General features: G+C 52.5%; 1 protein-coding gene across 3 annotated transcripts; it reads right to left on the reverse strand.

Annotated features, from left to right (window-relative positions):
* Positions 1-8,122: 8,122 nt before the first annotated feature.
* On the reverse strand, positions 8,123-14,577 carry PIDD1 (p53-induced death domain protein 1). Of its 3 annotated transcripts, XM_041723585.1 has the most exons (16): positions 13,754-14,350; positions 12,707-13,040; positions 12,018-12,431; positions 11,419-11,628; positions 11,276-11,330; positions 10,894-11,095; positions 10,684-10,809; positions 10,382-10,561; positions 10,154-10,304; positions 9,896-10,031; positions 9,653-9,803; positions 9,447-9,570; positions 9,246-9,364; positions 9,054-9,167; positions 8,737-8,942; positions 8,123-8,511 (listed from the first exon to the last, which is right to left on the reverse strand). In XM_041723585.1, the coding sequence occupies exons 2-16, from the start codon at positions 12,999-13,001 to the stop codon at positions 8,253-8,255; spliced, it is 2,742 nt and encodes a 913-aa protein (XP_041579519.1). In that variant the 5' UTR covers positions 13,002-13,040; positions 13,754-14,350; the 3' UTR covers positions 8,123-8,252. The 3 variants fall into 3 exon arrangements, with proteins under 3 accessions (XP_041579519.1, XP_041579518.1, XP_041579517.1); XM_041723584.1 differs by having other exon boundaries at positions 8,737-9,167; positions 10,382-10,540; positions 13,754-14,577; XM_041723583.1 differs by having other exon boundaries at positions 8,737-9,167; positions 13,754-14,353.
* Between the last annotated feature and the right edge of the window lie 788 nt (positions 14,578-15,365).

Below are 15,365 nucleotides of genomic sequence, written 5' to 3' on the forward strand. Positions count from 1 at the left end.
CAAATAAAATCTTAAAAAAAAATAAAAATCCTGCCCCTGTGAGAGTTTTTCCGCTGGCATTTGAAATTCACCTCCTTTCGCTCCATGGGACATTTGTTGGACTCTGCCACCATCCTACACGTTCTGGGGCTTCCACAGTGTGTTAGGTTTCCCAGGCCTGTGCAAAGCCTTGAATAGGAAAAGTCTCTTTTCCCCATGAAATAAGCAGGATCCCTTAACACAGGTTGGGAAGACTTGGTGGTCTTCTGGCCAGTCCACTTCTTGTCTTCTCTTTGGCCTTGCCAGGAACATTGTGACCTTCAGCACCTCTCATGACTTTGTTGGTCCTCTGTGTTATGTTCTGTACAAGCCAGTTCTCTCCATTTAAGTCATATTCTGTTTAATTCCGATAAGTACTCTTACCAATGCCTAAAAAAAAGAGATTACTGGGCCATGGAAGCAAGCAGCAGGGAGATTCACCCTCAACCCCGACACATGCATTGGCCCCATATGGGAAGCCCCACACACATACAATTGCTATAGACTATGATGGCTGAGTTCCAAAGGATAAGTCCTGGTTAGCTTGTGAGACGGTGGAGTGTTGGAAACGGATGCATTTGATAAGGCCTTGAAGGTCAGGGTCACTCTGGAACATTAACAAACTGTAACAGATCTAACAGGACGAGCTTGCAGGGCTTAGGAGAAAGGCTGGAGACACAGGGAGGGCTCAGGTCATGAATCATTGTAAATAAACCATGTTTAGGAATGTGGACTTCTCACCGATACGGAGATATATATATCTCCATCTCCCTCTCTCTCTCTCTCTATATATATATATGTACATGTACATATATATATTAGTCCCTAGAGCAAACAATTTTTTAAAAGGTCAAACAATATAACCAAGAAGCCAAAAACAGTAATAACATGTAACACTAAATAATACTTGATTAATCTGAAAGAAGGCAAGCAGGCAGGAAAAAAATTAAAAAGAACATACACATGGGCAGCCCTGGTGGCTCAGCAGTTTAGCTGCGCCTTCAGCCCGGGGTGTGATCCTGGAGACCCAGGATCGAGTCCCACATCAGGCTCCCTGCATGGGGCCTGCTTCTCCCTCTGCCTATGTCTCTGCCTCTCTCTCTCTGTGTGTGTGTCTCTCGTGAATAAATAAATAAAATCTTAAAAAAAAAAAAAGAACATACACAAAATAGAAGAAAAATAGCAAAATAGTTGGCTGAAATCCAACTATATGAATAATTACCTTAAATGTCATCATTAAGGGCCAATTAAAAGATCATCAGACCAGATAAAACATCAAGATTCAAGTATATGGTGATTGCAAGACATGTTAAATAAAAAGACAAACAGTTAAAAGTAAAATTGGGAGAAGAATACACCATGCAAATAATCATAAAAGTATGCTATTATCCAAAAACTGGAAAACAAATGTTGGCAGGGAGAAATTGGAACTCAATGTGCACTTTTGGTGGGAATGTAAAATGGTACAGCCACTGTGGACAATATGGAGATTCCTCAAAAAATTAGAATTGATATTTGACCCAGCAATTCCACTTCTGGATATATTTTCAAGAGAATCGAAACTTGAAGAGATATTTATACATCCATGTTCGTAGCACCATTATTCACAATAGCTAAAATGTGGAAGTGACCCAAAAGTCCATAAACAGATGAATGGATAAGCAAAATGCTACATCTTATTCAGCCCGAAGAAAATTCTGATGCATACTACAACATGGATGAAACATGAGGGCAGTACGTAAGTGAAATAAGCCAGTCACAAAAAGACAAAAATTGTATGAGTCTACATATGAGGTACTTAGAGTAGTCAAAATCAAAGACAGAAAGAAAAAGAAAAAAAAAACAAAAAAACAAAAAACAAAGACAGAAAGCAAAATGGTGGTTGCCAGGGACTAGAAGAAGGGAAGTATGTGGAGTTATTATTTAACAGGTATAAATTTTCAGTTTTACAAAATGAAAAGAGTTATGGGGCTGGATAGTGGGTATGGCTGCACAACAATGTGAATGTATTACAAATGTATTAGAATGTATATACAAGTGAATTGTACACTTAAAAATGGTTAAGATGGGAAATTTTACGTATATGTATCTTAACACAAAGGAAAAAATAAAGCAGAAGAATTCATAATACCTGATATTGTAGACTTTAAAACAAAAAGAATTACCAAAAATTAAAAATGACACTTCAAAGTGACAAATTGATTATTCATCAAGATGACAATTTTAAATGTTTGTACCCCTAATAACAATGCTTCAAAATATATGAGGCAGAAACCCAACAGAAATAAAGGGAAATACAGGTAAATCAACAATTAGAGTTGGGAAATTTAGCACTCTCCTCTCAATAATAGATAGAACAGATCAAATGACAGTAAGAATCAGAAGATTTGACTACCTAAATAAAATCTTCAATCAAAAAAAAAAAAAAAAAGAATCAGAAGATTTAAACATTACAAAACAATTTAACATAATTGATATTATAACACAACCCACCTAATTACTGCAAAATATACTTCTTTACAAGTGTGCATGAAACACTGACCAAGACAATATGGCCATATGTTATGGCCATATTCTTAGCCATAAACAGGCCTCAATATAACTTCAAAAGATTGAAGTCATATTTTATGTTCGCTACTTATAATGGTACTAAAGTAGAAATCATTAACAAAGGTAAGTGAAGGATTTCAAAGGATATTAGAAAATTGAACCATTAAAACCCAAAATGTCATGCTCGCTTCAGCAGCACATATACTAAAAACCCAACATGTCAAAAATTACATGTAAAGCAATACTTGGAGAGAAGTCAATAACTTCAAATGCTTTTATTTGAAAGATAAAAAAGCTTAAAACTGTTGATCTAAGCTTCCACATTAAGAAGATAAAGACAAGTAAAACCCAAAGGAAATAAAAAGAAATAAAAGTAAAAATGAAACCGAAGAGAAATGAAACCAAAAGTTAATTCTTTGAAAGGATCAGTGTAATTGATAAACATTTTTTCATTTAAATTAACTGATTGTGATGCCCGGGTGGCTCGGTGGTTGAGCATCTGCCTTTGGCCCAGAGCATGACCCTGGAGTCCCGAGATCCAGTCCCACATCAGGTTCCCTGCATGGAGCCTGCTTTTCCCTCTGCCTATGTCTCTACCTCTCTCTCTGTGTCTCTTATGAATAAATAAATAAAATCTTTTTTTAATTAATTAATTAATTAACTGATAAAACTCATTTCAATATCAGAAAAGGAAAAGGAGATAATACAATAGATCATACAGATATTAAAGGGATAACAAGGGAACATTATAAACAATTTTATCTCAGGAGTTGAACTAATATGGACAAATTTTCTTGAAAGACACAAGTTGACAAAACTGACACAAGAAATAGAAAATGTGAATAGCCCTATATCTGTTACAGAAATGAAATTCATGAGTAAAAACCTTCCCATAAAGAAAACTCCAGTACAGATGGATGGCTTTACAGGTGAATTTTACTAAACAGTTGAAGATTTTTTAAAAAATTAACTTGACACAAACTTTCAGAAAATTGAGGAACGAGAATTTCCAAAATATTTACGAGGTCAGTTTTACTCTGATAAGAAAACCAACAATGCATTACTAAATAAGAAAATTATAGCATAATAGTCTTCATGAAAATAGAGGTAAAATTCTTTTGGGAGGGGGACCCACTATGCAATGTAAAACTCTTTTTTTTTTTTTTATGTTATTTATTTGACACAGAGAGAGAGAAGGAGAGGGAGAGAGCAATCACAAAAATCCCTTTCCACTGATCAGGGAGCCCCATGTGGGGCTTGATCCCAGGACTCTGGGATCATGACCTAAGCTGAAGGCAGATGCTTAACCGACGAAGCCACCAGATGCCCCCCAATGTAAAATTCTTAATACCAAATGAAATCCAATGATATATACAAGGGGGATACATCATGACTACATGCATTTTATTGCAGGAATAGGGCCTTGGCTTAACATTTTAAAAATCCAATGTAATTTATCACATTAATAATTTTTTTAATTATTAAAAGAATTATATCTTCTTTAGAGGTATAGATAAATATCTATGACAAAGATGGAACCCTCATTCATGGAAAAACTCTCAGCAAACTAGGAATTGAAGGAATTCTTATCTGGTGAAGGGCAGCATGAAAAATATTTACAATTACATTTTACTTAAGAGTAAGAGTCAGGCACTGGGTGGCTCAGTTAGGGATCTGACTCAGTTCAGCTCAGGTCATGATCTCAGAGTTAGGAGATCAGCTACTCACTGGGCATACTTAAGATTCGCTTTTTCCTTCTTCCTCTGGTTCCCCCTTCCCACTGTTCTCTCTCTTAAAAAAAAAAAAAAAAAAAAAAAGCTAAGATTGAGAACAAGAATGTCCTTCCTCACTGCATTCATTTAACACTGTACTGGAGGTCCTAGGCAAGGAAATTAGAACAGAAAAATTAGAAATATTCAAAAGGAAGAAGGAAGATCATCTTTAGCCACAGTCAACATGATTACATACATTGAAAATTCAAAGAAATTCCACCCACCCACCCCCTTGCCATGGGGCTAAGGGCTAATAAGTTTAACAAGGTCACAGGATACTGTCAGGAGAGGATTCTTCCTAGGTCTCTCATGTTTCTGCCTGTCTTAGTTCTAGGCTATCTTCAAGGAGATAGAGACACATATACATACACACATATGTGTAGAGTGAACAGCATTGGATGACAGCAATAGTATCTCCCACTAGAGCAAAGGATAGATTTATTACTCAATATAAAAAAGATAATGTCTCCTTTGGGACCAAAGTTCAGGCAGGCTTACTGCTCATAATAAAAGAATCCTGTTTCTTGAGGTGCCTGGGTGGCTCAGTCAGTTAAGTGTCTGCCTTCGGCTCAGGTCATGATCTCAGGGTCCTGGGATGGAGCCCGATGTTAGGCTCCCTGCTAAGCAGGGAGCCTGATTCTCCCTTTCCCTCTGCTCCTCCCACCTGCTCATGCTCTTTCTCCCTTTCTTTCTCAAAGAAATAAAATCTAAAAAAAAAAAAAAGAAAAAGGTGGGGGGGAAGAATCCTGTTCCGTTTAGCTTGGGTTTCCTCTTCTGCAGAACCCCCTACTGCATGTGCAGGCATCAGCGGATCCTCCTCACTTTGCCCTGTAGGAACCAGGGCTTGGGGAACCATGAACTGATACTCTGGTCCTTGCTACTGCTGTAATAAGCTGTCTTTTATCTCTGACCCAGAATTCTTATGCCTTCTGCCAGCATACATGAAACCTCTTCACTTGTAAGTAGGGTAAAAATCTCAGAGCCCTCAAAGCTCTTGATAGATACAAAAATCGGTTGTTTCATACTAGCAACAAACAAAATGAAGTTAACAACATCTTTAGCAGAATATGAAAAGCACATTATAGTGATAAACCTAACAAGAGGTGTGTAGGACAAAACGTATGCTCTGAAAGCCACAAAGATCTTGCTGAGGGAAATTAAAGACCTAAATAAATGGAAGGAAGTTCCATGTTCATGGATAGGGAGATACTAAGTTTTCTCCACTCAACCATTCAAATCTTGGGTGGGATGGAAGATAAAATTGTCTATCCCTTCCATGAAAGGCACTATCCCTTTTAACCTAGGACAGTGTCCTGGTGAGACTGTCTATAGCCCCCATTACAGAAATCCCAAGAGCACCTCTGCTTCTCATCTTTCACATCTTCATCTTCTCTGGCCTGGTGAGCTCCTTCATTCATCCAATGAATTCCTTCTCTGTGTCTATTGCCCTATTAGTCAACTTCTAAAGAACATTGTCTGATATAAAAACAACAACAACAAAGAATCACCATTTGCTGGAGTGTTTTTTTTAAATTATGATTAAAAAAAGAAAAAAGATTGTTATTGAAGAACAAGGACCACCAAATCTGGACCCCAGAGAGATGGCCACAAAGCCAAGTGACTGACCAAACCCATCAGTTGGTGCTAAAAACTCTTCTTTCATCTATAAAATGTAGTATTCTGTGCTAGGCCTATGTCATAGCACAGTCTTCCAACCAAAGTGCAAGAGCTTTTCAGAGAAACTCATAGGTGGTGTGATTCGAATAGCTGCAAACAGTAGAGATGAAAATGGAAGACCCCAGGCTTATCACTAGATATTCATTTTAAAAAGCCTTTTGAGGGACGCCTGGGTGGCTCAGCAATTGAGCATCTGCCTTTGGCTCAGGCCATGATCCCAGAGTCCCCGGATCAAATCCCACATCCGGCTTCCTGCATGGAGCCTGCTTCTCCCTCCCTGTCTGCCTCTCTCTCTCTCTGGTCTCTCATGAATAAATAAATAAAACCTAAAAAAAAAAAAAGCCTTTTGAGGGGTGCCTAGGTGGCTCAGTTTGGTTAAGCATCTACCTTCAGCTCAGGTCATGGTCTTGGGGTCTGGGGATCGAGCCCCATGTCAGGCTTCCTGCTCACCAGGGAGTCTGCTTCTCCCTCTCCCTCTGTCCCTCCCCCTGCTTGTGCTCTCCCTCTCTCTCCCTCTCTCTCAAATAAAGAAAATCTTGGGATCCCTGGGTGACTCAGTGGTTAAGTGTCTGCCTTGGATATGGAACTAGCCAGGCTCCTTACACATGCAGGTCTTGCCCCGCGACAGCATTAGCTTGTTGTCCAGGAAGCAGCAATGGAGCAGCAGTTCTTCCTCAAACGTGCACGAATCCAGGCACTGGGGAAGGCTGAAGGACAGAGCTGAGCCAAAAACCCATCGGGCAGGTCTGCCCCAAAATTCAGGGCCTCCTTCCCAGTGCTCACCACTTTCAGGTTGATCCAGACATAGAGGCCAGAGCCATGGTTGAGAAAAGGGATTCCCAATGCCTTAAACTTGTTAGCGAAATATCTATGAGCTGTCCCCAGCCTGGAGCAGTAAGTGGTAAGTAACTGTCAATCCATTCTGGATGGGTGGGGGAAGACAGCTGTCATGGGAGGAGGAGGTGGGCCCAGGGAATCCAACCCTGAGGACACACGGAGTCCTGGGGTCCTCATGATATGGCTCAGGCTGCAGGAGGAGCAGGGAAGAGGGTGGCTGGCCTGACAGCAGTGACAACGAAGGAGCTCTGCCTGGGGAGACTGGCAAGGGGTCTACTGGCCCCAGAACCTCCCATTTGTCTGTCCTCACTCTGTGGTTCCCACCCCCCCACCCCCACTTGGGAGACAACTGTGGAAGGGCCACCCCCAACGAAGTCTCTGTTGCCACAGAACCCCCCCCCCCCCCCCCCCGCAAGCCTGAGGCCCAGGGCTGTCAGCCCTCACGGTCCCCCGCCTCCACCCCTGCAGCCAGGTAAATTAAGGACCAAGGCGGGCTATGGTCACCGCTGCCCACAGAGATCCCCCACGGGCTGCTGCCCCCACTTGCAGACCCTCCCAGGGGTAAAATCTCGCACAAACGAAGTCGCTGCGCTCCCCCTCCCCCACCCCCATGGAAGGGATGGAGGATAGGCTCAGGGCCTGGCCCTGGCCCCGAGTTCCTCATCCAATCTCCCCGCGTCCCTTCCCCTTGGGGCAGGGGGGTTTCCATCCTGTCCGAGGTGCCCCAACCCGTGGTCAAAGGAGACTTGGGGTGGGGGCTGGAGGCTCCGGCTCCGCCCCTCGTTCCCCTGGAAGGGGGTCCGGACGGGCCCAGATGGTCACGCTGCCCCAGGCGATGGCTACTCCAGCCACGCGCAGGTCCACACAGGTCGGCGGGGTCCCACGTGTGCGCCCCCCGCAGCCTGGCCTCCGCCTCGGGGACTCGGCCCCAGCTCCGCGGGGACACTGTGCACTGTGGGGGGGGCGGGGGGGCGGGGGGCGCAGCGGAAGGCAGACGCGGAGGCGGACGGCTGCGCAGCGCGCACCTGCCCGCCGCCAGCAATGCGCAGCCCGGCACGCAGGGGACTTTGTATCCGTCGGTGCTGCACCGGTACTTTGTAGCTGGAGCCTCTCTCCCTTCTGGGCACATGGGAGGAAGCGGGAGCAAGGGGGGCGGGGGTACTGAAGTCTTTACACAAGGTCCCCTCCCAGCCGGCCCGGCCTCCGATCTCAGCCCACCCCTGGCCTTCCACCCACCCCTCTACCCAACAAATAAACTGAGTTCCGAGAAGCAGCCACAACAGCACATATTTGTTACACTTGGGAGGTCACTGTCCGCATATTCAGGGAAGGCTTGAAAATGGGGACCCCTGACCCTTTGGCAGGGGCCATCAGGGGACATCCCAAAGTCAGTGGGGTCTACACCTGGGCAGACTCCACAGACTGTGGTGCTGCAGGGTCAGCTGGGTCAAGGCCCCTGGGGGCCAGGCTTGTGCGCTGGATGCTGTCCTTGTACTTCTGGCGGCCAAGCTCCAGGATGGCCCTCACCTCCTCAGCTATATCCAGCCGGTCACTCTGCTCCAAGGCCCGCAGGAGAAGCCCCACAGCCCCTGGTTGCCCAGCCTGGCGCTCAGCCCAGGAGAAGAGCATATGACGGATCTGGCCATCCAGGTCATCCCTAGTGGGGAGGAGGATGGTCATAGAGAGGCCCAGCCACCCACCCAAGGTTCTGCTTACCCACCCAGAGTAGATTCCAGCTCCCTGGGTGGGGTGAGCCTGTTTGCCCTGTCCTCATCCACCCTGGATGGAACTTCAGCTAGCCTCTTGTGAGGCTCTCCAGACAGCCAGGACCCAGGGCTGAGGCTGGTCTGGAGCCAGCATCAGAAGGCCTAGAGGAACTCACCGGAACTCATGACGGATGCGCTGCAGCTCCCGGTAGGGCAGGCCCAGGTGCAGGGCCACAGCCGGCCAGTCAGGGCCCAGGCGTCCAGCCACGGTCAGCAGGTTGCTCTGGGTCAGGAAGCCAGTCTCAGCATCGCCCAGGTTCAGAGGTGCCAGGGAGAGGCTAGGCCCCCGCCCCTGCCCCAGCCCCTCAGACCCCCGCAATCTCTGTGAAAAAGAAGGGGTGCAATGAGCCCTGCCTTCTGCCCCTGACCACCCCCAGGCTTCAGTGCCGCCCCTGCCCCCTTCATACACAGCGCCCACCACCCCAGGCCACACCGGCAGCTTGATGGGTAGAGTGGCCATCCACACGGTGTCCATGCCCTTCCTCTGCCGGGCAGCCTTGGCCTCCTCAGGCACCTCCTCAGGCACTGCTCCCCGGTAGAAGGACACCTAGCATTGGGATAAGATGAGGTTCAGTGTTCTGACCTTTGTCCAAGCAGCCAGGGGCACCCCGCCTGGCTGACCCACCTGGCCCCTCACAGCCTGAACCTGCCGGTCCAGGGTAGTGGTCACGTAGACCTCCTTCACATTCTTCAAGTGTGAGTAGAAGACAAAGCAGACCCTGCCTTCCACGCAGTCTGGGCGTTCTACATGGAAGGGATGGGCTCAGCAGGGAGCCTGGGGAATGGACCCCAGCATCCCCTCCATAGGGCAGGCAGGGCGGCGTACCAGCATCCACATCAATACCCTTCTCAAAAGCAGCGAAGAATTTTTCACCCTCAAACATCTCCACCGTGTCAGAGGGCTCAGGGCCTCGGTAACGGTCCAGCAGTCGCCGCAGGGTGGCATCCACCTAGGGGAGCACCCACTGGCTCTGAGCTCAGTGCCCCACACCCCCACGCAGGCCCTTGCAGCCCTCTGGGCCCCACACCTACCTTATCGCGGGGCAGGCATTGCAGCAGGACCTGCTCTGGGTCCCGGCGCCTCTGCAGGGCAATGAGGTTGACTCGGTGCAGACGCAGCCGCTCCCAGGCCTTCCGAGCCAGGTCTTGCACACAGGTCTTGGTGGTGTACCAGAGCCAGTACCTGGGTGGGCTCAGGGGTGAGCAGGGCTGCACAGACAGGCTGGGAAGAGGGGAGGGGGTAGGGCTGAAGATGCTGGGGCTGGGGGCACCGACCAAGAGAAGTGGGTGACCTGGAAGCGAGCATACAGGTGGGTGAGCTCCAGGGCCACCTGAGCTGTGATGTCATCCCAAGCAGCTTCAAGAGGGGTCCGGTACAGCAGGTGAAGACAAGAGCGATCCAGACTCAGGCCTGAGGACGCGAGGGAACCACCGGCTGAGGCATCCCTGGCAGGGGCTCCCCCACCCCGAGCATGACCCCCTCAACCCAGGGGCCATAGATTCAGCTGGGCCCAAGGAAGGGCCACCTCTCACCTGTAACCCCAGGGGGCAAAGGCAGCTGCACAGTGACAGGCTGGAGGAAGCCAGGAGGGCCACCACTCTGTGAGAGGCACAGCAGGGGGCTGGCCGCAGCCTCAGGCTCCCCCAGCAGGGCTCGAAGTTCTCTGCTGGCCATGCGCACCACCTGGGCAAACAGGGACCCCAGGCTTGCCTATGCGTTGAGAAACCACCCACCATCCACAGAGGCTGCCCTGTCCGCACCTGCATGCAGACACTACGAGGCTCTTCGGTGGCCCCAGGTGGGAATGTGACCTTGACCCCGGGATATCCTGAGCAGCACAGCAACGTCCCCTCTGGTGGCACCAGGCAGGTGTTGGACACAGGACGCGAAACCACGAGGAACCATGAGAAGTGGGGCACCTGGCAGTGAGCCCAAAGCCGCTGGGCATGGGAGGTGAGGTCAGAGGAGACAGAATCGGAGAGGATAGGGACGGAGGAAAAGCGGGGGTGAACCGGGTGTAGGCGGCGCTCCTCCCTAGTGCCCCTTCCCAGACGGCTCTCACCTTGGGTGCCTCTTCTTCCACATGAGTGTCCAGGTCACCCCAGCTATCACCACTCAGGGTCCTGACCACCACCTCCCGGCAACGCCGGATGCGGGGGGGCACGAAGAGCAGCCACAGGCTCACCTTCTGCCAGGCAAGGCTGTTGTGAATACCAGGGCCACATCTGGGCCCTCCTCACCCGCCCCCCACCCCGACTTGCCCTGGTCGTGCCTGCCGGAAGACCACCCCGTGGGGCTGCAGCTCCAGGACACCACTGAGCAGGGAGTCATGGGGACCCAAGGGAACAAGGCGTGGCTCTGGCAGCCAGAGACGATACTGGATGTTGACAGGGCTAACAGTAGCCCCAGCAGGGAACTGCAGGCGGACGCCACAGGCCAGAGTCACAGAGCAGCCTTGGGGAGTCACAGGGAAGCTGTGTGACAGAGTGGGCATCAGGTCAGACAATAGAAAGGGGTGTGGCTGAATCGGGCTCCCCTGGGAAACTCTAGAAGACCCCTGGGGCCTGAGCGAGGTGCACATTATGGATAGGGTGACAGGGTAGAGACGTGCTTTTTCAGCAACACACACATACACCACACACACTCACACACACCTGTCCACATCTGAATTCAGGAACAGTCTGGGCATTTCCAGGATCACCGGTGCCCCTGTGCAAGGATGGGAAGCTGTTAGTATACCTATGGTACCTACATCCTGGCCTGTCTGTGGTCTGATCCTTCCCAGGAACAAGCCTACCTGGGGGGCTTCGGGGGGCAGGTAGAGCCTCGCCCAGGGGGTTCCCCTGAAGGCGCACAAAGGGGGCGTCCAGGAGCTCCGGGGGCACGTCCCGGAGCTGGTTGTCCCTCAGATCCAGCCGAGTGAGCAGCGGGAGGTGTACCAGGCCGGTGGGCACTGAGGTCAGGAGGTTGCTGTGCAAAACAAGGAGCCGCAAGGACTGCAGCCCCACTGTGGGGAGATGCCAGCTTAGGGCCAGCAGAGGACCCTCAAGGCCATGCCCAGCCCTGGCTGGGCAGGTGCCAGCTTAGGGCCGGCAAAGGACCACCACCCAGGGCCACGCCCAGTCCTGGCCAGGACAGGATACTCATGGCAGGCCCAAGCAGAGAAGCCTTTCCAGTCTCTGCCCCATAGCCAGACTCGGGGAGCTTGAAATCCAGGGAAGGAAGGGCAAACGAGTGCCACCTGGAGGAGTGAAGGCTCCAAGGTGGCCAAGATTGTGTGTGCAGGGTCCCCTGTGGAGGACAAGGTGGGGCCCACAGAGAGCGGAGGCCAGACAGTGGCCAAAGGGCCCTCTCCATCAGGCCCAAGGAGCCTAAAGGGGCCTGACCCCTACTTACCAAGGGAGGTCGGGAGGCTCTGCAGCCGGTTGGAAGCCAGATTGAGCTCAGTGAGGCTGCTCAGGCCTCCAATCTCAGGGGGCAGAGTGTCCAGAAGGTTCCCTGAGAGATCAAGGCGCTGCAGGGTGGAGAGAGCTCCTAGCGCTATGGGCAGCGTTTGCAAACGATTATGGGTCACAGAGAGGAAGGTAAGGGAGGGGAGGGCTCCGAGGGCCTCAGGGAGCTCTGAGAGGTGGTTGTAAGAGAGCAGGAGGGTGCTCAGGCCACGCATTCGTGGGATGCAGGCCGGCAGCGTCTCCAGGCTGTTGAAGCTCAGATCTAGGTGGGCCAAGCGGGCCAGGCCACTCAGGCCAGCGGGCAGTGTGGTCAGAGAGCCCCGGAGGCAGGCACCCAGCACATCCCAGTATTGTCCACCTAGAAAGGGAGAGAGCAGATGTGGCCCTCAGGGCCAGAATCCCAGGGCTCAGCTCAGCTCAGAGGCACAGACCTCTCTACCCCAACCCTACCCAGAGAGGGACAGAGATCCCAGCGATGCAGGGAGACAGGGATGCATACGACAGGCTCATCTCGGCTGACAGCCATCACCCATGACCTGCCCCAGAAAGAATAGCCATGCTGCTGTCTGCTGGAGGACACCACTGGGCAGCTGCAGCATGGGCGGGGTTGGGACAGGACCAGGTGGGGCTCACCTCTGAGGACCAGGGAGCGAAGGCGCTGCAGGCTCCGCGGCACCTGGGTCAGGGTAGCCTCTAGCAGCTGAGGGTCCTCGTGGCCACTCAGCTGCAAGAACTCCACTTCCCGCAGCTGAGGGGGTTGCTGGGCACAGAGATGGAGCAGCCGGTGGCACCCCCCAGGGTACAGGTCCAGGCTCAACCGGTTCCCAACCAGGAGACGGAGCTCCGCATCCGCAGCCTCTGTGGCATCTCCTGCAGCATCTTCTGTAGCAGCTGCCTGGGGCTCCAGCCCCTCTGCCTCTGCAGCCATCGCCCACCGGCTGTCCTCGGGGGCCAGACATGTCCCAGCCTGCCAAACAGGCCTGCTCAGACAGGGCCCGGGAGGCTGCAGAGTCAGGGGGAGGAGTGGGGGGAGGGAGGGAGGCTGGGCCCTCCTCCGTTCAGGGGAATGGGGACTCTGGCTGGGGAGGGGGGCGGAGTGGTCCCCTGAGCCAGACCAGCTGATGCACAGAGCTCAGAGCCTCCCCTAGACAGGTCACTTTTGAAAGAGGGCTGGGGAAGGAGGACCCCAGGACTGGGAAGGCAGCCCAGAGCGAGATCTGTGTGCAGAGGAGCCCAGAGAACCTGACTGGGGGGAGGAGGGAGAAATGAGGCTTCACATTCCACTTCTGGAAATCTGAAGGAGACCCCTAGAGCTGTCCTGTCATTCTGGCAGTTCTGACCACCACCCCCCCCCCCCCCCAAGAGCTGGAGGTCCAGCACCACTGCCAACCTTCACACCCACCAGCTTTGACCCGAGGCTGAGGACTACCACGTGGGGACAGTGGCCCAGGCCAGGAAAGGGGCGATTGTGCCCACACATGTCAGATAAGTGAATGGGGTGGGGGGGTGAGCCACTGGGCAGCGCAGAGTCCTGGGGATGGGACGCTGGGGGAGGGGTCTCCCACGCTTCCCGTCTGCACCGAGCTCGCGGTCAGGAGCAGTGGCCCGCGCACTCGGGGCTCCGACGGGGCCGGTCCCGGCCGGGAGAGCGCCCCCCTCCCGCCCTCGCCCTGCGCGTACCTGCGCTCCGGGCTGGGCGCCGTCCCGGGTGGGCGCCCCACGCCGGGTTCCCGCTGGCGCGCTCGGAGCGGCCCAGTCGTCGGGGGCCCGCCCAGGCCGGACGCCGCGGGGCTGGGGCGCAGGCGGAGGCCTCGGGGTGCCCGCACCCCCCGCCCCGCCCCTGTCCAGCCTGCAGCCCAGGAGACGCGGCCGCGGACCCCAACCGCCAGCCGCCGGCCCCGCGGTGCTCGGCTTCCTGCTCGTCCGCCTCGGGTCGGCCTCTCCCGCCGGGAGGCCCGCGTCGCGCCGCCCAGCCCGCCCTCTCCGAGATTCCCGGCCCCGGGCCCGCCCTGCCCTGCAGCTGTGCGCTCCCCGGCCGGGAGGTGAGCGGGTGCAACCTCCGGGGAGGGGGGACCGGACGCAGCTGCGGCCTCAGATCCGCCTCCTGCCAGAAGCCAGAGCAGCACGGTACCGGTCCCCGGCCAGCCTCTGGGGCCTCCTTCTCCGGGAAGCCTTCCTGAGGCTCCTCTAGCGGCCTGGGCCCAGCTCCTGCTATCCTGCTTTAGCGGCACTTTGGCCAGGTGCCCCAGCAGGGGGCTAGCCCATGCCTCCTCTGCCTCAATCTTTGCATCTCACAGGGAAGGAAAAGGAGGCTCTGACATCAGAGTTTGCCCCAGGTCACAGAAACTAAGTGCCACAGCTGAGAACCTCACACTAGGTCTGCCTGTGGAGAGCCTACCAGACCTGTGCTCGTTCCCCTGCTCTGCCCCAGATCAGGGGCTCCCACGCCACCAGCCGCCCCTCCGCCCGCCAGGATGGGCAGTTCGGCCAGGCCTGCACTTGCCCCGGCTCCTGGCCCCCGTTGTTTCCGCGAGGCTGCCAGAGACTTAATCACCACAGGGCGTTATTCAGCTTTATTTTATTTTTTTAATATTTTATTTCTTTGGGATCCCTGAGTGGCGCAGCGGTTTGGCGCCTGCCTTTGGCCCAGGGCGCGATCCTGGAGACCAGGGATCGAATCCCACATCAGGCTCCCGGTGCATGGAGCCTGCTTCTCCCTCCGCCTGTGTCTCTGCCTCTCTCTCTCTCTCTCTGTGACTATCATAAATAAATAAAAATAAATAAATAAAAATTTAAAAAAAAAATATTTTATTTCTTTACTCATGAGAGAGAGAGAGAGAGAGAGGCAGAGACACAGGCAGAGAGAGAAGCAGGCTCCATGCAGGGAGCCTGATGTGGGACTCGATCCCAGGACCCTGGGATTAGGCCCTGGGCTGAAGGCGGCGCTAAACTGCTGAGCCACCCGGGCTGCCCCATTATTCAGCTTTAAAAGGGAATGAAATTCTGATATACGCCAGGATATGCATGAACCTCGAGAATGTCTGAGAGGGTAAATACAGTCTGCTTCCACATCTGCATCCAGTCGGGACCCCAGAGCAGTCAAATGAGTCCAAAGTGGTGGGTGCCAGGGGCTGGGGGAGGAAGTAGGGAGTTACTGCTGAGCTGGTGTGGACTCCCAACTTGGGAGCCACCCTGTGGCTAGAGTGGTGACAGCTGTGTAACTGGGAAAACACCCAGGGCCACTGAATCGTGCGGCTGGAATGGCAAACCTGACATATCCTGTCACCTCCAA

Source organism: Vulpes lagopus, chromosome 11, assembly GCF_018345385.1.
Source record: "Vulpes lagopus strain Blue_001 chromosome 11, ASM1834538v1, whole genome shotgun sequence".
NCBI classification, from domain to species: Eukaryota; Metazoa; Chordata; class Mammalia; order Carnivora; family Canidae; genus Vulpes; species Vulpes lagopus.